This window comes from Dermacentor andersoni, chromosome 3 (genome assembly GCF_023375885.2).
Source record: "Dermacentor andersoni chromosome 3, qqDerAnde1_hic_scaffold, whole genome shotgun sequence".
Taxonomy (NCBI): domain Eukaryota; kingdom Metazoa; phylum Arthropoda; class Arachnida; order Ixodida; family Ixodidae; genus Dermacentor; species Dermacentor andersoni.
In genome coordinates, this window is record NC_092816.1 from 124,717,969 (window position 1) to 124,739,919 (window position 21,951).

At 46.5% G+C, this 21,951-nt stretch overlaps 1 protein-coding gene across 1 annotated transcript; it reads right to left on the reverse strand.

Annotated features, from left to right (window-relative positions):
* Positions 1 to 16,586: 16,586 nt before the first annotated feature.
* Positions 16,587 to 21,369, reverse strand: LOC126537973 (endothelin-converting enzyme 1-like). Its single transcript, XM_050185089.2, has 2 exons — positions 19,651 to 21,369; positions 16,587 to 16,978 (listed from the first exon to the last, which is right to left on the reverse strand). Exons 1-2 carry the CDS (start codon positions 21,330 to 21,332, stop codon positions 16,633 to 16,635), a joined length of 2,028 nt encoding a protein of 675 aa, XP_050041046.2. The 5' UTR covers positions 21,333 to 21,369; the 3' UTR covers positions 16,587 to 16,632.
* Between the last annotated feature and the right edge of the window lie 582 nt (positions 21,370 to 21,951).

Genomic DNA, 21,951 nt, shown 5'->3' on the forward strand with positions numbered 1-21,951 from the left:
TGCTTCTTCCCTTTCAAACACCTTTCGTCAAATGCAACCAAGCTTCAAGCGGTAGAAAACTGAGCTGCCGTTTTATCTAGAGCTCACCAAGATAGTAAACTGAGACCACCTGTGTGAAACGTGACACGTGTGAACAACGCTAAAGGAATCCCAGACACAATACTCGAAGTGTGCGGGCCCATGCAACTGTTGTGTGCTTTTCGTGCTCCCTGTCTAGGCTGTTTCACAATTTGAGTTTGAACTTATTTGCAGCAAACACCAACAAAGGCAATGCAACGGGTGACCAGGAAAAAAAACTTGTTTAGGACATCTTGAGGAACTTGGACACCACAGCAATGAGCCGAACATGCAGGTTTGGTGAATAGTGCAATACAATACAACACGCAGTGCAATGCAACAACATTTCATCTTGTAGGTTCTATAAATTAGACATATGCTTAAAGATAGAGAGAAGATAAAACAACTTAAATTGGACATGACACCGTAACAGAGCCATAAAGCACAAGTGACCAATTTACCAATGTTTGCATATACTGAGAACAGCTAATCGGTGAAGTCTGCGCACGCGCACTGGCGGCTGGATGACATGTACAGGGCTATCTAGGTTTGTTCATAGAGAGAGACATAGGCGTTAAGGATCTCTTGCGTTAAAGATCGCAATTGTGACACGTTCGCTGTGCTACATGAAGAGGCGGACACCATTTGCAAATCATTGCAATAAGAGTGATTTAATCGTTTTTGGGCCTAAACACGCTGTAACGTAATATACAATTACTCCAGCATTTCTGCTTAGCACCCACGTCGAGAAACGCCACCTCAGTACCAACGGCGAAATAAATTGATGTCCCAACTAGCATTTTTCTCAGACTTTGCATGCCACACTGCTGAACCCGGGGGGTTGTAGTTTGTCCGATGACTTAACGAAGTAGCTAGGAAAATGAAAAGAGGCATGGTATTCGATGCAGATATTATCAAGAACAAATCAGAAAACGGCAAGAAGGCTATCTTTCTCAAATGATAACGTCACTGAGCATAAGAAAGCCTGGGACGATGGTCATCAAATATTCACTCAACCGAACCACATCCTTTTGGTTAACAATAGGTTGCACTGAATATAATCCGGAATTAATCCCGGTCATATTGTGCGAATAATTCCTGCATGTATTAGAGTTCTTTATTATTCTCACAGAATATTTTTAGCACTTTTACGTTGTGGTGATGTTTACCCCGAATGAAAGCTCTCTTACACGCTTATTAGGAACACGAAAAAATGTGCTTATACTTCAGTAAATAAAAATACAGGATTACAGAATTCACCCTAAACTAAATACAATTGCACGAGATTTCAAGATTCGATAAGTAATGAAGTGACTATTTAGTAAGTTTTAAGTCCATACTAACCACGTTAGTCCTTTATGGAAGGACGTAGGCCAAAAATGCCCTTTCAGTGAACAAAAAGTCTACTTTCAGGCCTATGCACGAAAACACACTGTAGAATAAAGGTTGGATCAACGGACGTAAGGTGCCTCAGAAAGACCTGCTGTCTAATATGGTTGTCACACGGCGCACTTTTGATCGTGATCAAGCCCGACCCGGATCGAATTTCTTGGTCGTAATTGGCTCCTTTGCATAAAGTGCGCGAGAGAGCCAATCGCAGTCGCGAATTTCGATCCGGATCGGTCCCGATAGCGATCAGAAGTGTACGTGTGACACCGGTATTAGGCGCCTAAGTATCGCTGTTCATCCTCGTTTCAGCCAAATAGAAAGCCTACCTCGAGATGCATGTCCAGTAGTTTTCTCGGCCGTTTGATTACTCGCGTCCTCTATTTAGCAGAACTTATACTCCAATAGTATGCTGTGAATGCTAACACGTGTTTACATCCGCATTTCAGGTGTGACGCAGTCTTGAACAATGGCCACGAAAACAGCAAGTCTTACATCGTCGATGCGGACTGCAGGCTAGCTACGCATACACTTTCAGTGGAAGTGCCCAGGTCTCGCTCGCGCATGACTCAACGCGGAGCAAGACAATAGCCTGCTCAGATAAATGTCGTACTTTTTTGCGAACGAACGTTATTTATTGCGGTAGCAATTGTGCAGACGCTTCAGGCGCCGACGTCACTGTTATGCGGCCATGATATCGGCGCTCATGCGCTTCCCACGCGTGAGAGGGCTGGAAGGTGGCCTGCTTACACTCTTAGGCAAAGTTACACCCTTTGGCTTGCCCCTTCTGCCACACAACAATAATCGTTATCTGCCTTGATGCGTTTCCTTTCTTTAACGCTGCGAGCCCGGAACTTTCCAGTAACGAACGGCACGCGCGTTATCAGAAGGGGCACTCCAAAGGGTGTAAACTGTTCTATGCTGATAACGCGCGTGCCGTTCGTTACTGGAAAGTACCGGGCTCGCAGCGTTAAAGAAAGGAAACGCATCAAGGCAGATAACGATTATCGTTGTGTGGCAGAAGGGGCAAGCCAAAGGGTGTAACTTTGCCTAAGAGTGTAGGGCACAGAACGCTTGGCCGCAAAAGCAACGAAACCAGATAGACGTGCCATCCCGCTGCGCTAAATCGGCTCAGCCAGGGACGCGATCTGGCTAATTCTGTTGGCCACGCGCGTTGTGCGCACACACATTCTTAAGCATGAAATGATTTTAGCTCGCGCTGTCGGCGACCTTCAAGTGACCTTGAGCCAAAAGCCACAGTGCACTCAAACCAGTACATCCGGGCAAGTTGCAGAAACGCCTTTCGGGGATAACCCCTGGACCGAGTTTAATGAAATTTGTTGCATTTGAGCGGCAAAGTTAAACTTTATTGCCTGTTGGAAGCGTAATTTCAATTTAGGGCCTTAATCGTGCAAATTTTTTTCGAAAATTCGTTTCTGAAAAAAATGGAAGCACGAAGTTTACAAATTAAAAGCTCTGCATCAAGGCCAGATATCGCGGTTCTGTGAACAGCATCCATTAGATCATTCAAAGCGAACAAATTCAATACGTCAATTTGTATCTTACGTGAACTTGTTACGTTGTGTGCAAGGGTTCTGCAGAACCTGCATTTCCATGTTAGTGATTTTTTTTTTATTCATGTGTCACATATCAATTTTGTCCGTGTTAGATGTACTATTACATGCCATTCATATTGTCGCGATCAGAACAGGACGCGCCACTTGGGCGTAGCCAGGGGGGGAGGGGCTATGGGGCTTCAGCCCCCCCCCCCCCGAAATTTGTTCGGGCTGTCGTGCGCCGCCGACCAAAACAACCCACGGCGCCGGAAATCATGCTGGTTTTTGTCTAAAATACCCTTTTTCACGACCGAAAGGATATTTCAGCGCGAAGATTGCGAAATGGGGCTGGATTTCGCGGCAACGCCCATGCACCGGGAGTCAGATAACGCAAGCAGGCCCATCCGAGCACAGTTTCAAGGGCGTTTAGATGGCGAGCAGGCTTGTCGTGGCACCTCGCGGAGGCCGCGGAATCTACGGAGCGCATGGATTTCAATTCTGAAACTTTTGAAGCGAAAGGCGCACTGACATTTCCAAAATCGTGCTTTCAATTTTCAACTCCGGAAATTTGTGGGCTTAATGTTGTTGCAAACATTTGACGCCATCGGTGCATTGACTTTTCTAAAGTCGTACATTGGATCATAGAAAGAGACAAGCCAAATCAACATACTAACAGACAAGTTGACAAAGCACGCAGCGGGGTCCGATGAGACGAAGCGTTGCGATGGTTCATTTGTGCCGTCATGTCAGAGAAAAGAATATCAAAATTTTTTTTTCACCTGCGCTAAAGAATCCATGGGCCGTAGCACGTAAAACTATTCCAATATGTTTTTATTCCAATGTCCTGACGTCAAATTTACGTAACCGCCGACGCAAGCATCGGGCGGTAACCCGCAGGGTCGTCTGAACAAACCAATCAAATGCTCCCCTCGTTCATAGGAGGTCAATTTCGTTTGCTTGAAAAACAAATAACATTGCCTGCACTGAGCTGCTTGTCTTGTCTAATTGGCTCACAAGAGGCGAGGAGCATGCTCAAGTGGAGAGGGATTCGATGGGGCCGAGCCACTGCACTGAAAATCGATAGCCGGATGGAGAGGCTGGTGCAGGCGTCTGCGATTGGTCCGCTTTCTCTTACTTAGCTTGCGGTGGCTCGTCGACAATCGCGGCGGCATGTAAACGAAGCTTAAGAATGACGCTTAAACGGATCCTCAGCAAAGAGGAGTTGGCAGAGCGAGGTCGTAAACCTGCCGAAAGTTCTCGAAAACGCTACACGGCCAAGCAAAAACATTCATTACACGCAAATAAACCCATGCTCTCCGGCAGGGGCGAGTAGCGAGTGTCGGAGCGATCGGCGGCAGCCATCTTTTATTCCTTTCGGAACGGAGCAGCCTGCGGCTAATCAGAAGAAAATTCAGTTTTGTTCGGCATATTAATGCATATTTAACGCGTACACGTCACTTCGACGCGGTGAGTTTTTGTGTTTTAGTGACGTCGCGTGGCAGACAGGTGAAGTGGGTGCAGCCCGAAAACTTTGGACTAATAGTTGGGGGGCTAATGGCAAACGGCATTGAATCAGAAATAACTATTTTTGTTTTGTTCGGTCAAATTATGCATAATGAGTGTGTACACGTCATATCAGATGGGGAGCTATGGCGGTTTTCGTGACGTCGCGTGACAGACAGGTGAAGTGGGGGGTGGCCAAAAAATGTTTTTGACCAATCGCGGTGGGCGGAGTGCAGAATTGGAATATAAAAGTTTGGAATAGTTTTACGTTATAGCGCCCCACGCTGCTGACATGAAAAATGTAAAGGCCACGAAAAGAACAAGTTAAGGGCAAATATTTTAATGAAACTTTGTTAACCTCCCAGCCTTCTTGCTATTTGCATCTCTCTCTCTCATTCAAGAACCTTGTTTACATTTTTGTACATATACAACGACCAGGGAAAAATCTCAATAATGCTGTCCTTTGTTAGAATGTATTGCGCAGGAGCAGCTGTCATTGGTCGCGTATTGTGAGCAATTGCACCAAAATTATAGTTGCAACATAAAGGTGTCGGGAGGTACAAACCGGGTGTTATTTTTAAATTATGGGGTTCCACTTTCTGATTATGAGGCACGCCGTAGTAGAGGACTCCGAAAATTTCGTCCACCTGGAGTTCTTTAACGTGCACCCAAATCTAATCACCACGGGTGTTTTCGCATTTCGCCGCCATCTAAATGCGGCCGCCCTGGCCGGGACTCGATCCCGCGACCTCGTGCTCAGCAGCCCAACGCCATAGCCACTGAGCAACTACGGCGGGCAGCGTTATTTTTAAATATGAAAACCGGGAAGGAATCGTAGGTGTTGTCTCACAGCCCAATATTTGGGATTTTTCCGTTATCTTTTAGAATGGACTACCACAACGATGGTCTCCTCATGAATACAAACGCGCCATTGAAACAAGTGAAATACCTACCAGGAACATGTAATGTCAAAGATAGCTGCTCGCAAATCATGTGACGAGATAATCTCTACAGATCTTCGTTTTCAGACATTATTAATGCACTTAAAGGAAGCCGCATTGAGAAAATCAACATAGAGAGACGTGTCTGGCGATCCCTTTTTGTATTTTGTTCTCTCGACTTTAGCAAGAGGAAGAAACTACAAAAGATAGTGCACAAGGGCATACTTCGCAGGAGGTGTTATGTTTTTCCTTACCTTACAATGCAGCCATTGTTATCATGTGCATTGAGATCATTTTTCTTGTCCATATGCCGGGACTTTCTTTCTCGTCTGTTGTTCTGTTTTACTTGTTCCGGATGTACGCTCTTTTGACGAAATGAATCGTATATTGCCAGCCAGACGATTTAGCCGCCCTTTTCTCATCCTAAGTAACATAATCGGGTAAACAATTTGAAACAGAACAGCGCGGTTTTGACGAAGACAAGCAGGGAGAAACGACGCGGACGAGCGCTGACTTGCAACTGAAGTTTATTGCGTGGAACGAAGAAAATATGCCAGCTTCAACCAACAGGAGAAACCAAAAAAAAAAAAAAAACATACGTATATTCACAGTCAATCATACATGCTGCACTGTACAAGGGAGATAACTGTAATCATCATATCCCAGCCGCTAAAAATGCCAGTTTTTTGGACGTAATCGATAAGGAGGGGCTACTGACGCATGCGTCTTTTCAAACATCAAACGTGAAAATCAATTCGTCTCTTGTAGAGAGGGAGCTGCCTACGCCATTCCGTTGTCATGTGGCCGGCTTTATGTCGGTCAAACGGGGAGATGCCTTAATGAACGCCTGAAGGAGCACAACAACAATGTGCATAACACTGTGAAAGGGCGTCTTGGCATCCACTGTACAGACTGCGACAGCAGGGCTTGCCACCCTGACTTTACTCGAACACAAGTTTTAAGTAAACGTAGTAACCAACTAACGCGTCAAATCATCGAAGCAGCGCACATCGCCTGGTCAAAAGACGCATGCGTCAGTAGCCCCTATTTATCGATTACGTCCAAAGAACTGGCATTTTTAGGGGGGAAGGAGAGGGGGGGGGGTCGGATATGATGATTACAGTTATCTCCCTGGTTCAGTGCAGCATGTATGATTGACTGTGAATATATGTATGGTTCTTTTTTTGTTTCTCCTATTGGTTGGAGCTGGTATATATTCTTCATTCCAAGCAATAAACTTCAGTTGCAAATCAGCGCTCGTCCGTGTCGTTTCTCCCTGCTTGTCCCCGTCAAAACCTCGCTGTTCTGTTTCAATATGGCTTACCAAAACGGCCAAGCGTCCGCTTTAACGGGTAAACAACCTCTCAGCGTCAATGCTACCGTTCGCAATGCAGAGCAATGTCAACGCTGCGTTAATTAGTTTTCTAGCGCATTGGCACGTTTCTATGGTATATATATATATATATATATATATATATATATATATATATATATATATATATATATATATATATATATATATATATATATCGGTTCTTGCTTCAGTATTACGCGAAAAGACGCATATACCATATTCATATTAAAATATGCTGAACAATATATCATCATGACTTGCTCGCCGAAAGTGGGCAGCGTTCACTAGTTTCATAACACCTACATTCATTATTATTATTTAGGAAAGGCCAATCTTCTAGGGATTTCCATAAATTTTGTTCAGGTTGCGAAAATGGATAAGTATCGGGTTTTACTTGGAAACGAAGGACCCAACACTCTAAGAAAAGTTTACACCCTTTGGAGTGCCCCTTCTTTCACACAACGATAATCGTCATCTGCCTTGATGCGTTTCCTTTCTTTAACGCTGCGAGCCCGGTACTTTCCAGTAACGGACGGCACGCGCGTTATCAGCATGATAGCATTCCCGACAGGAAAGTAGCGGGCGCGGCGTTTTCAAGAAAGGAAACGCATCAAGCCAGATGACGATTATTGTTGTGTTGCAGAAGGGACACTCCAAAGGGTGTAAACTTTTCTTAGAGTGCAAATATACACCAGAAAACCACTCTGTTTTTCAATAAAAAGCTTACTCTCTCCATCTCTTTCTCCTCTTTCTCTCTCTCTCTCTCTCTCAATTATATGTATATATAGTCTCTTGTCTTACCCTGGCCGCTCGATGGAAATGCACACGGGTAGTGATACTACCACTTCATTTGTATAGGGGGCCTGCTCTATTCTCTAGTGAATTACAGAGTGAAACAACAAACTGTAATAAATATCTTGAATACAACGAACACATAATTCAGTTATTAAAGGAAATATTTGCACGCATTTCTTTCTCAGTAGTTTGGTGCGTCTGCTCGAGCGGATTCTTACCTGTATAGGTGGGCATGTCCTGGACACAGTGCAATTGTAAACTGCTCTCATCTCCGAGATGGCGTCCATCCCAGAGATGGCGTCCATGGCGTAGTAGAAAGTTGGTGACAGAGTGAACCGGGCTCGCCTCGACGACGCTTGTCGCGTGGTGTAGGTTTCCGCGTTTTTCTGATTTACCGGAGAGGTACGCAAGCGAGTTGTTGCAAAATGTATCGCAGTATGTGGCCATTCTTACGGCACTCACCCGCTTCACAAATACTCCACTCCGCGTAGGTTCCAAACTGAGCGTTGGATCTGAACCATTTTTATTTTCCTTGTCGTCATCATTGGTACGCCACGCTTCGACCATAAAGCGCACTTCGTCATTGTTATCTCTGAACAGTGCTACACTGTCTGAAAATTTTGTTGCACGCTGGCAAATAACCACAATGTAAGGAAATGTCACACGATGCTACACTGGTCAACGAACGCTTGGGTTCAGGTAACCTCTGCCTTACCACTACTGTGACCGCCACTAAACTAGTGACCGCCACTAAAATAAAGTTCATAAACCAAGTCCATACGGTATTATGCGAGCTTGTTCGTATGGCTTGCATAACACACGTCCTGTGTTTTCTTGGAGTTCAAAATATTTCTTTTCTGCACGGCAGTGCATATTTTTGGCAACTTATTTGAATTCGTGAACATATCGTTCACCTGGTATAGATTCCCTACATTTATACATGTGATAGAGAGAGGATGTTAGGTATACTCATGACCATGTTTTTTTTTTTTTTTTTCTCTCAAAGCTATCTATAACCAAGCGCGAACTGGAAGACATGTGCATCTTCAAACGTTCAGAAATAGTTGTTGCGGCAACACGCTGACCTCCAGTAAACGCCTGCCCTGTATACTAAGGCCCATATTGTGCGCGGACAACTTGGTGAGGGCAGACTTAAATGCGAACTCGCACGGTATTCTACACTGTTCTGTTGGTGTGCTAACTTATTCATTACTGCAAGAAATGTGATCATTTTCTTTGCTTTTATGATTTACCTTTTTATTTCCAGATGTAGTAGCCCAACAAATACTGCGACACTGAATGTTATAGCCTGATCACTGGTGTTTTGAACGGATGTATGGTAGGGACAATCGATCATACAATTTTTTTAATTATCATATGAATGAAGCACCGCAAGGAAAACGAATGAAAGTAATAATATCTTATCTTTAGTAGAAGTACTGAGAGTTTAAAAATCTGAAATATACAAAATATACAAATTATTCCTAGTTCAGAACGTCTGTGGTCAGATCACGCGAAAACAGAAAAATTATTTCGAAGATTTGTTTTCGTCGATATGAGCCGTAGTCAATCCCATGCTACGAGGAATAGCAGTAGCTTGGCAAATGTTATAAGCGCCAAGTTCTTATTGTGCAGTGACCATTTCTAGTTACTCAACGTAGCAGGCGCCTGGGTTGTTCATTACTGCATTGTTTAAGCTCGCAAAGCAATGGTTGTCAGGTCAGGAAGCACGCAGAAACCAACACATACTTGATTATTGCGTTCGATCACATTTGCTGTGCAGGCGAAGTGGTCTAGCGTGCGTTCAAATGATGCTGGCGCGTCCACGTGCTGTACACTTATGTGGAGCGTTGTATACATTGTTGTACAGCAATGAATAAGGGCAACTGCACAGGCTGTGTCCAAGTTGTAATATATTAGACAGCCAGTCAAGTTTCGGTGGAAGGTCGGTCTGAAATCCACTGTGTGTTCTTGCGCGAGGTAAATCCCCACACGACGGAAAGAACTGCTGGTAACAATTTGTACATACGCTGTTAATGAAGCGCTGATGTATAAAAGCAACCCACGAGCCGAAGGGGGAGGAGGGAGGGGGTGAATAAAGTTGGACTCGATTTTATTTGAACACAATTATGAAAATACCACGCACTCATGAGTATCTACCGTCGTTCCAGACATTGTTAACACTACCTATACGTCGGATCAGAAAACTGACGACGTAGCTGAGACAAAATTCTGTGTCTTCAATGATGCTGTCATTTAAAAGTTACCTTACCGAGTGGACAAAAGCGCGCATTTTTGAAGCATTGAAGGCTAGTTTCGACGATACCTCGAGTCGAACTTTTATTTTTCTAAACTCCTCAATCTGCCAGAAAAATTGCCAAATGTGACAAATAGTTAAAGATCAGTCGTCATATCAGACGGTGCACGATGTTGCTAGTAGAATAATTTGCACACAAATGTTTACCAACACGTAAAAAAGATGTCCATGAAACTGACCTATTTCTATAAGCACGGCAACCAAAGGGTTAAATGAAGGCCTGGGACCTCTAAGCCCGCGAAGAAACTCGCAATCCTCTGATAGCCCTAAACAATTTATTGTGATAGCGTTTCTACGGACAGTCTTGGTTTCGTTTCTACTGTGTCACGGCGTCATGATGCAGAAGGTGGTCACGTGGGAGCACGACTTTGCGATGCACTGACACCCGCTCCGACCCGGCTGTAGGTAGCAGCACAGGAGAGGACCCAGCAAGCCCCAGCGTGTCAAAACGTCGCAATATCCAGTTCCCACATTAGCACTTTCTGCGCCGTGACGTCCTGACACTGCAATCTCCTCAGATATTAAAACGAAACTAACTCAAGAAAAGCTGCGACACTCAAGTTATTTATGGCGCTTTGAGGCTCCCGTGCATTTTTTGTTATGGTTGAGAGGGCTAGGCATTACATTTCACACACACACACACACACACACACACACACACACACACACACACACACACACACACACACACACACACACACACACACACACACGCACACACACACACACACACACACACACACACACACACGCACGCACGCACGCACGCACGCACACACACACACACGCACACACGCAAAAACGAAATGTGGTATTATTTTAGTACTCTTCGAATGCTCAACATCGCCATTACACTCAAAAGCGCTTCGACTGGGGCTAGTTAGTATGACATGACTGAAGGTGAATTGAAGCGCGCTCTTAAACAAATGTACACCTTTTGGGGCTTATCTTGTTACACAGCGATAATCGTCATCCGCCTTACTTGCATTTCCTTTCTTGAAAACACTGGGCTCACTACTTTCCTGTCGAGAATGCTCCGTCTTGCTGATAATGCGCATGCCATTCGTGACTTCGAAGTACCAGGCTCGCAGCGTTAAAGAAAGGTAAAGCGGACAAGACAGATTACGATTATTGTTATAATGCAAGGTAAGCCCCAAAGGGTGTACATTTGTTTAAGGGTGCATTGAAGAAATGAGCACACACTGACACTGACGAAAAAACAAGAAATGAACACGGACTTTGCGCAAGATCCGTGTTGCTTTCTTTGTGATAATAGATATATATTTGCGTTCATAGACTTATTATGAAAGCATGGAGTCGATGTTAGGACAACATTGTGTTAACGAGTGATAATAAGTACGGAGAGTTATGCGCCTTCGTACAAAAAGGTCTTAAAATGGTTGCACCCTTTGGTGTGTACACTTGTCCCGCAACCATAATCGTCATCTGCCTTGCTAGCACTTCCTTTCCTGAAAACTAGGAGCTCGCTACTTTCCTGTCGAGAATGCTCTGTCATGCTGATAACGCGCAAGTCGTTCGTGACTTGGAAGTGAACGTGCACTAGGCAGTAAGTAAGGCACACTAGGCAGGAAGTGAACACACTAGTCTGGCAGCGTTAAAAACAGGAAATGCGGGCAAGGCAGATGAGGATTATCTTTGACGAACAAGATAGGCCCCAAACGGCGTAATATATATAAATGTGCAGTTGAACTGTAGGAAAAGATATGCAGCTCCGAAAAAATAACACGCGGACAGACGCGTTATTTTTTTAAGAATAAGGGGGGCTAACACTTTCAAAAAGCTGTCTCACCAACGACTGCTCCGCAAAAATTCATCCATTTAACTTGGAACCTCGTATTTTAAAAGCGATTATGAAACTCCTTACTTACCAGTTATTCCGCGACTATTGAAGACATGTGTTACTTAAAATAACTTAGTGTTGCTTTTTTGCATGATCTGTCACGTGATCTACCACACACAGCAGAATATTATAGACTTTTTCATCGGGCGACGAGGAAAGGGCGCGCGGCGAGCCTTTCCTCCTCCCTGGCCTGGGCGATCCGGCGCGGCGCTCTGAGAACGTGTTGCCGTTGCGTGCTGCGGAACGATTGGAATTTGTCTTAGCTCGCTGTCTGTGAAATTTACCTGATGTCAGTTCATACAAGCTCGTCGCGTAACCGCTATATGTAGCCTCTCGGTGCAGCGGTAACTACAATGTGCGGAAATTTCTCTCGGCTGCGCCAACACGCGACGCGTACCATCAGCCGCAATGTGCGTATGCTCTGCGAGCTATCTTGGCTTTACCCGCTTTTGCTCGACGAAGAGCAGCGGCGTCTGTGAATTGCCAGCCCGAACTGGAAAAGTCTTCCGGCTCTCCGAGCGCTTGGCGTGGAAACTAAAGCATAAGAGTGGATGCTTGCGTACGGCCAACGCAATGCAACCTTGAAACACCTAAGCGCCAGTCAGTATAAAATAATTTTGTCAGCCACCGGCATCATTCTCGAGCATTTGAAGTCTAGTAGAGTTGAAATCACTATGCTATGTCTATGCTAGCCTCCTGTGCATGACAAATGGGTAAGCTTTGTGCTTCAGCATTGCCTTTCTTGGCTGTGTGAAGCAGTCATGTCCAAAGGGGACCGCATAAAAAGAATCTGACGGCTATTTGGGAGGCTGAATTTTTTGTAATACGGGTGAGTGCGGCATATATAGCGAACGAGACGAACAAAACCGGAAAAAAATTGCTTCTGATCCTCTTTCTCGAAAAAGAAAGAAAAAGAAAGGAATGAGCTAACGCCGCACTAATACCTCGCATGGTCATGGCGCTTACTCGGACCATGTGCTATATAGGACAAACAGATATATAACGTACAGCCCAATCCCAGCAATTCCGGACATCGCCTTTAGTTCACAGCTTTTACACCCTGTGGCGTACGGATCTTCAAGATTCAGGCAGCGCTGCGCAAAGCTCTTTGTTCTGTTGCTCGAAGTGACGATAGCACCAAAGCTGGTTCTTTATTCTATGATAGCGTGATGGGCTAGCGGATAGGCCGACATGTGTCGCGGTGTGGTGACAAACCTGCGACGAGAAAGCGATGGCATCGTAAACGTTGAGAGAACGTGATTTCACTGTTCTGACCTTGGTCTGTTAAGTGTGTCAGGCTGGCTCCGTAGTGTTACCTGCTTTATCAAACTTCAGAAGAGCCACAAGAAGGTATTACTGATACAAGCACGTTACTAAGTACATGTTCTATGCTTAGAACCTTCAAAGCACGTAGAAAACATGGCGAGCCTTGTAAAAAACTTTAAGTGGGGCTTTGATTAAAATGCGTCACAATTCTGCATCTACTGATGCTTTCTTGTGGAAAGACTGATCGTGCCGGCGTTTACCGGTCCGTCGGTTATATGCCCTACACATATAGCCTGCTTACATATGGCCTGCCCAGCTCGATTATTTTCTCTTAACGTCGAATAGAATATCGGTTTTTTCCGTTCGTTCTCTGATACGCACTGCTCCCTTCCTATTTCTTAACGTTGCGCGTAACATCTTTCGCTCAGTCGCTATTCGCGTGATCACTATGCAGATGCAACTTACTACTTTGCTGCAAGCTGTTTGGCTTCTTGTACGTGCTTATATTTGCAGTGTGAGCCTTAAAGCTGTAAAGTTCAGCTACACACATGAGCTGGGTTTTTTATAACCTGCCAGTAGCTTTTTTGTACTAGTGATGCAGAGTCAATGGGAAGACTGCTGACTGCTTGCATAATGCATTTTGATTACTACATACGCAGTTGTACTTTTAGTGGCTTGACAATCAAATTTTATTGAGGGCTTCATTACGAATTGTTCGTCTATGCGCTCATTGAAATGTGTGTTTCAGGACACTTGATAACACGAACTTACTTGTGGTAGGGCCGATTGCTGCTTCCTGGCTGTAGTCTGCTGTCGCAAAAAGGTAAGCGCAAAGCCACGCTGCAACAACTGCTGGCGTGCGCTTCAGAATAAGCGACACGTCAACATAATATATATTGACGCATACTCGTATAGGAGGCCACAAGCTTCCCAGGTAGCACTGCAGCAGACGTGCTAATAAGTAATTGAAGACGTTCAGCAATCGTGACTGCCGACGCAGCGTTTTGAAAGAGCGAGACAGTTGGCAAGTGCCTATCGTCTGCGAGAAATGTCTCGCGTTCGCAGCGAGCAGGCGTCATAGCAGACGACGCTTGTAGCATGTCGCTCAAAGGCGCAACACCTTGTCACAATTCGACAATAGAAAATTTTTATTTCTATAAATATTTAATGAGTATTTTTACATAAGCACATCCACGGTTATTGTTGCTGTCGTAAAAATAAATAATTATTCGCTGGCGTTAAATCGGGAACAGAATTGCAGAGCTATGCAAACCCTGGTGTGCTCTGGTGGTAAACCATAATTCGATGTCAAATTCATACAAACTTTATGTAAGGTATTGTGCATTATATAATGTACTCCAGAAATGAGATTTTACGCGAGAATATATTAATATAGCTTCGTTTACTGTGCCGCAAGAAAACACCACTAAAGGTAGAAGCCAATCCGAAGCCTGTACTTCCCGTCATTTCCATGTAGGTTGAGGCAACAACACTCAGGAGAGCCCTCGTAGACACTCGCGCCACATAGGGTACCTAGGGTATTTATTTAGAAACTCTATGACCGTTACAGACATACATTTTCTATTACTATTTTCTTTCCTTTTTTTTCTTTTTTGGCCTAGGGGACGTATACAAGCCGATTACCTTTACTGAGGGCTTGGTCAGCAACGGGAGTAAATGCAAAAAATAATCTGTTACTGGTCAACGTTCAAAGACCTGCTTTAATCAAAGGCTTTATGTAAGGCGCATTAGCTTGAACAGCATGGAGCAGTTCCGTTCTCTTCGCAAGCTCGCATTAAAGGAAGACGTCCGAAATCATTTATATCATTATGCACGCAGCACGTTATGTCACGCAATTGCCTCTTAGCTAAGGATTGGCAAAACGGTAATGGAACCGCATGTAAGCCAATTCACACGGCCAATTCAGAACTCACGAAACCCACCGCGTCGTCTCAGTGGCTCTAATGGTCTGCTGCTTCGCCTGAGGTCGTGGTTTCAAACCCGGCTATTTCGGTAGTTTTTTTTTTTTTTTTTATCGAGTACTACAGGCACGTGTGTCTTTACGTTCTAATTAACAGTAAGAAGCCCTAGATCAAGATTATTCAGCATCCTCAACTATGGCACCCCCCATTGGCCCCTGTTCAGATTCGTGTCGCTCAAAACACTGAACCAAAACTACCGACAATTTACGCGGAGAAATACACATCAAGCGATTGTTTCTCGTGGTGTCCGTGTGTGTGTGTGGTGTGTGTATTTCTTTTTCTTTTTGCCGTCTCACAGCCTGGCAAATCCACAACACCATTAGGTACTTAATACAGGTGTGGCTAATGTCGCTTACTATGTCGAACCGGGGCTAAAGTGTTCAACCAGCTCCAATGGGTAATTTTGGAGTTTTCATTTTTTTCACTAAAATGCATACTAAACCATTACAAGGTGTATGCATTGGCAATTACAAAATAAACTGTTGAGGTGGTGTCGCTAATTTCATCTGAGCTTGTGGCCTCAGAGCCTAGGCTACGTGAAATCCAAATAAATGGTTATTCAATCAATTAAGACATGCCGTTCGTCGCTCTGTACTTAGCCCTGTTTCCAGGAGTCGAAGGGACAACTATGTTAACGTCAGAAACAGTGAGGATGCAAAACAGCCTAGTGCAGTTCAGTCAAATTTTCAGATAGACAACCAAGGTGATTTCTTTCTCACCGCCACTGCGCTTTGCTTTGTTTATATAAACTTATCCGACACATTCTTTTCATTGGCTGCGAGCTACCTATCGGCCATAGTAAATTATTTCTAAAGACACTAAACAGCGCCACGCATTCACGAGCGCTTCGCGGCGATTTGCAGTAGATCTATACGTATTTGTGATATTTTTCAGCTTTGTTAACATATATGTGTAACTCCTACGACCAAGACAAGAGCTCCTTGCATTTTCGGAAATTTGACGCAAAGGAACACAATTGACTGATCTGCGAGCCAGATGTGATGCAAATTTACTTTTCGAGTTCATAAAACTCATTTCATGCTCTTAACGTAAGGGCGGGTAAGCGGTCGTTGACTTACGTTGGCTACTTACCGTGATTTTTTTTTTTTTTTTACCAGAAACCAGATCTCAAATCTCCTAGGCGAACTACGGTGTACTCTGGGCTTGGCCTTACGTATACTGAAGATTAGTATCGCTGAGTATACTATTACAGGGCATCTTTGCTCCTAACAGGGCACTTTGCTCCTGTTAAAGCTCCGCTTTAACAGGAGCAATGTGCTCTGTTACCAAGTTATACTTAACTGTACAAAGTACAAGTTGTACAAAGTTGTACTTAACTAAGTAATACCGAACTGAACATGGAGTAATACCGAACACGGAGAATATATTGTCCCGCTCTTACGAGCAGCGAATAAATAGCACGATGATCAAACTAAGTATCGAAGAGCGGTGGAAAACAACGAGCTTATGAGCACGCACACCCGCTGTGGTGTTGGCATCGCAAGCGCCACGCCTACAGAGTCACCAGCTGGGCTGCAGACAGCAGGTTATACACGACGATCCTCGCAGTCCTCGAGGGAGGGAGGGAGGGGGGTGGGGTGCTGTGCGGCAAAGTCAACCGAAGAAGGAGCACTTTCGTTCAGGATTCATGGGCGAGCCCGACGGGCAGGCGAAGGCTCGGGCGAAGGGCGCAAAGTTGCTCACCGCCTTGTTGCAGTCGACGACCGGCTCGCGCGAGCAGGTCATGAAGCAGAGCGTCATGAAGAAAACCTGGTCTCCGCGGAGTCCGCCGACCAGGTTCTGCGGCCTGCTGCTCTCGGCCACGGCGGTGCGGTACGCCGCGTGGGCCACCTCGAGCGCGGGGATCTCGGGAAACACGCTTCTGGCGGCGTCGCTTGGTCCGGCGTCCTTCGCGGAGTCCAGGCACGCGTCCTTGTCGGCGAACGCCGTGGTCGAGTCTCTGTTCGCATGCAAACGCGCAGAGAATGTCGCGCCATTTGTAAAGGAATACCACCTTATATTAAAGCGGTGTCGTTTTTCGGCTCCTTTCGTGGGACTTTGTAGTCGTTCGCCTTCTAACAGCGTACGCAGACCTGTCTTTTGCGAGATGCCAGTAGGAGGTAACATTGAGGAGGCGGCGCAGCTGAAAGAAGGTAAGTTTAGGCGATATCGCCGCGAATCTTGTCCACTGTATTTATTTAGTTATTTTGCTTTTTCACATTACAGTGCGAAAGGAGGCGACAGGAAAAGGCGTTTGCTGAAAGCTTGCAGGGTCCCTCCCCCTTCCCCCCCACCCGTTCGACCACTGGCAGAAACCGGAAAACACGGGAACGCATTCGGCGAGTCAATAAGAACAAAGATAAAGGAATGTCTCATACAAACTAAAATACAACATCTAAACAATTTCTGTAAAGAATCACGCGGTACGTTTTCTTGAATGACACGAACATAAATCATCGTCGTTATGACTTTCACTAATGAAACCACGCCTTCCGTTTTTACTTGCAAAACTATATAATAATACTCCCATTCAAAGCGTTAGTGAATATAAATACCTTGGTCTCGTTTTCACACCCAGTATGTCTTTGTACAAGCACATAGATGCGTTAACCTCAAAAGCATTGAAAAAGGTAGGCTATCTGCGCCGCACATTGATCACAGCACCGAAGGATACTAAACTACTGTTGTATAAATAACTAATCTGGCCCCTACTAGACTGCGCTTCTGCTGTGTGGAGTCCGCGCACGAACAATGCGACATTAATCAAGTCGAGGCCATCCAAAAGAAAGCGATTCCCTTCATATGCCGCATATGTTCGATAGGGATTTTTCAACTTCCACAGCGCTTTCATTCCTTAGCTTGCAACCACTCTCAGGTCGCCGACGCCAGAATCACTAGAGTTTCCGCCTTGCATTATTAACTCCCCTTGCCGGATTATTTCAGATAGTTTCCTAAATCCCACTAAACCATCTGATACTAGAAGTCACCATCATCTAAACATCACGCCTTATTTTGCCCATGCGGACACTTTTAAATACAACTGCTTTCCCTGTGTACTTGAATATTGGAATTACTTGCCGGGTCCTACTAGTTCTCTTCCCTTAAACTTATTGTTATTATTGTTAGCGACTATTGAGTATTTTCCCTAGCTCTGCATTGTTCATATTGCCTCTATTATTTGCCACTGTTCTGCTTTTCACACGCACTCCGGCAATAGCCCAATGGAATTGTCAACCAGTACGGTTGCCCAATCGAAATAAAATCAGTTTAACCTACACTAAAATAATACTGCTCAATTCAATTTTATTTCTGGTGGATGGATGCCTCTTTAAGAAAGCTTCACCAATTCACGCGGAAGGGTGCTGTAATGCATTTGCATACTATATCTAGTGCGACGGCGACGAAGTTTACATTTTCATGTTTTCCTTAACTTCCAATGGTTCATTAAGACAAAGTTTTGACATCTCAGTGAAAATGGCCAGCTGAAACGAATGCAATAGTCATGCAATTTTGACTTCACATAAATGAGTTATCTTAATTATTTAGATGTGATAAAACGCACGCTCGTCAAGTGCGAAATCGATGTATTGTCTCTTATTCTCAGTCTTCCTTTGCATTACTGGAAGCTTTGAGAGATTTGTTGCAGCCAAGCTGAGAGGCTGCTAGCGCGTGACGTCGCAGGCTGGTCATGCGCAGCTAATCCTAGCCACTCAGTGCAGCAAGCCGGCTTGTACAGGTTCTCCCAGCTAAAGTTACGCACTACGCACCTACGCACTTCTGAGCTGTAAATGCGCAAGCATCAATGCCCAGTTGAACGCCGCTGGGCGGTCCTTCGAATTATGAACGCCTCGCAGTAAAACGAGCGCGTTGACACGCTTGACCAACGCCTCCTAGACAGTATAACGCCGGTGTACTTCGATCGGTGACGTCATGCTACCTTTCCCGGCTGCCACAGAATTTAATGGGGACGCTCCCGAGTGAGCAGCACTGATTTTGAAGTCACGCCGGGTTTGCCAATGGAAATTTTGGTCCGAGTAGCATGACGTCATAAAGCCGAATGCACAGGCCTGCTATCGAGGGGCGCTGGTTTAGCGTGGCTGAGACACGCGGCCTCTGAGCATGGGCTTAAGTTCGAGACTCACTACTGCCAACGTTCTGCCTCTAGAATTTATTCTGTTTTTTATACAATTATTTCTTTATAGCGATTACGAAGGCACAGTTCCAACACACGCGAGAGCTTGCGCGGACAAGGAACGCGCGGATAACACAGGCTCGCGATAGGGAGGGTGACACGGTGTCGCGGCGATGCTCTCCCTCCGCACGCAACAAACTTTTGCCATCTCGACAAAAGTGGCCACCTGAGACAAATTCAATATTCATGAAGTTTGACTTCACATAAATCAGTTATTTTAATTATTTTGATGTAATAAAACCCACGCTCGCAATTGCAAAGTCGATATATTGCCTGTTATTATCAGTCTTCTTTTGCATTACTGGAAGCTTTGACAGATTTGTTGCAGTCAAGCTGAGAGGGCGTTAGCGCGTGACCTGATGGAGGTGACAATCACCTGCGCAACTGTCAGGAGCATGACGTGAGAAACGGCATAGTGCACCTCGCTTCTCTGCGTTTACCTGGACAAGAAAGAGTCGCCGAACGTCCCGTCGGGGTGCCACCTGAGCCCTCCGCTGTCCACGGCCTGTACGAGGCTAAGCGCCATTAAGAAGCCCAGTCCGCCGTAAAACATGGCCTTCGTACCGCCGGCGTAGTAAAGTGGTTTGGACACCGCACCGACGGCCAGTTTCACTTTGCCCAGAGGACCGTCGTAATGGTTGTAGGGCAGCGCGTAGTTGACCGCATAACCGAACGCGCCGGCGTTCACCAACGACCTGTAGGCCGCGGCAGTGACATGACTCGCGGTCACCCAATAGTCTGCGAACGACTGGCCTGCGCTGGGGAATGCTTCGTACAGTTCCTCGAGAAGGGTGTCGTTGTCGAGGTACTCGTCCGGGGGCCAGAGCATGAGGCGCGTCGAGGCCATCTTCTCGGCGGTCAGCCGCCGGCTGTCCTCGTCCATCCACGTCGTCGCGTTGGCCAAGGTCGCAGCGGCCCACACGAGGCTATCGAACCCGGCGTCCACCGATTCGCGCTGCGGCCTGGATAAACGCGCCACGGAGTACATTGCGATGACGAGCAAGCTGTAGGACGACTCGACGAAGCGCTCGCAGAAGTACGGCTTGTATTTGGCCACCGCCGTCTCGCTCCCGTAGCGCGCCACCAGGAGCCGGTAGTCGGCCGCCGCCGCGCACAGCTGCACGAAGGCCCAGCCGATGAGGTCCAGCAGCTGGTCGTTGCTGTACCGCGCGAACAGGCTCCCGAGTGTCTCGAAGAAGCCGGTGTCGCTGAGCAGTACCATGTCGTTGGGTGCGGCAGTGGGGTGGAGCGACAGGTGTTCGAGAGCGCGGAGCCACCTGTCAGATGTGAGTGGCGCAGTACGGTTGCCCATGTTCGAAACAGGAACTACTGCAGGGTGCCGGATCTGAGGCGTTCGGGCGGCGTACAGTTTCTCCAGCACCTCGCGTTCCATGGTGCGCAGCGCCTCGACGGTCGATGGGTCAATCTTACGCTGGTGAAGGCTCAAAAGGCGGTAGAAGGACTCCCAGTACATCGAATACGCGCCCTCTGTTGTGCTCAGGTGGTGCTGTCTCATGAGTGGCAGAAAGGGGGCGGGATCTATTGCGAAGCGCCAGCTGCGAGCCGAGCGGGCCTCCCTAATTCGCACCCACAGTGGGACCTGCCACTGGAACGCCAGCTTCAATAAAACGCTAAGTGCGTCTGAGCCTGGCTTCTTTGGTGCCTCTGGCCAGGATAGGTTGACGGCGTCCATGTACGTTCGGAACATGCCCAAATTCGAGCCGTATTCAGAAGGGCTGCCCATGCAAGACGAGTACATGGCCACCGGTTTGCGTCCTGCGCGGAGCTTCTGCGAGCCTTCAAAGAGAGTGTCGTGGAAGGCTGGGAACCAGGACTTGCGCACGTCGTCCATGGTCGACTTGGAGAAATGGAGGTAGTCAGTACGCTGTCGCTTGTACCAACCGGAACAGACGTAAGCACTGAAATTCTCGCAGGGGTCCAAGTTTGGGTCCAGGTCCTTGGTGAGAAGCCGTGCGTGCAGGGCGCAGCTTTCCGTCTCGCACACGGGTTCCGGGGCTCCAGACGGCATCGTTCTCGAGAGAGCCATCAGGGCACACACAATCACGACGATCACAGTGACGACGGCGCAGGCGATGACGGCAAATTCGCGGTTATCGGCCATAGATACTGGTGAGGGCGTTGGTACATCCTGAGCGACCGGTCTCGACTGCACGTCAATAAAAAAGTTAACAGGCTTTTAGCATGGTAGGTGTGTTGTGGTGGCGACATCTTGTAACTCTGTGCTCAAACAAAACGCGCGTGACATTTATTTCAATGACGGCTGGGTGCATGCTGGAGTAAACATGTTAGCAATATTCATAGCGGGGGTATTCTCAAAGAATGAAATAAGTGTATCTCTGTTTCTCTCAAATAAGTTTTACGCGCAAGCGTACACTCCCTCTCTCTCTCAAATAGGTTTTACGCGCTAGCGTACATTCCCCGTCTGCGAAATCGGCGAGATTAACGGAAGCCGCCGAATTGGGAGAGCAGGAAGCGAGCGTCGGAGGAGGAAGGCGAGTGGAGGTGTAGAAGTGGAGCCCGCGCTGGGGAAAGTACGGAGGAGCGCTCGGCGGAGGGAGGGGGGAGGGGGGGGGGCGGAAGAGAAGAAGGGGGCGGCGCCGCGCGTAATAGATTGTATGCCGAGGCCAGCGTTGGCGGAAGCGCGCTGAGTTCACCTCCTCTGGCAGTTGTTACATGTTCTGTGGTCACGGCTGGATCACGGCTGGATGGCCACGGCCGCT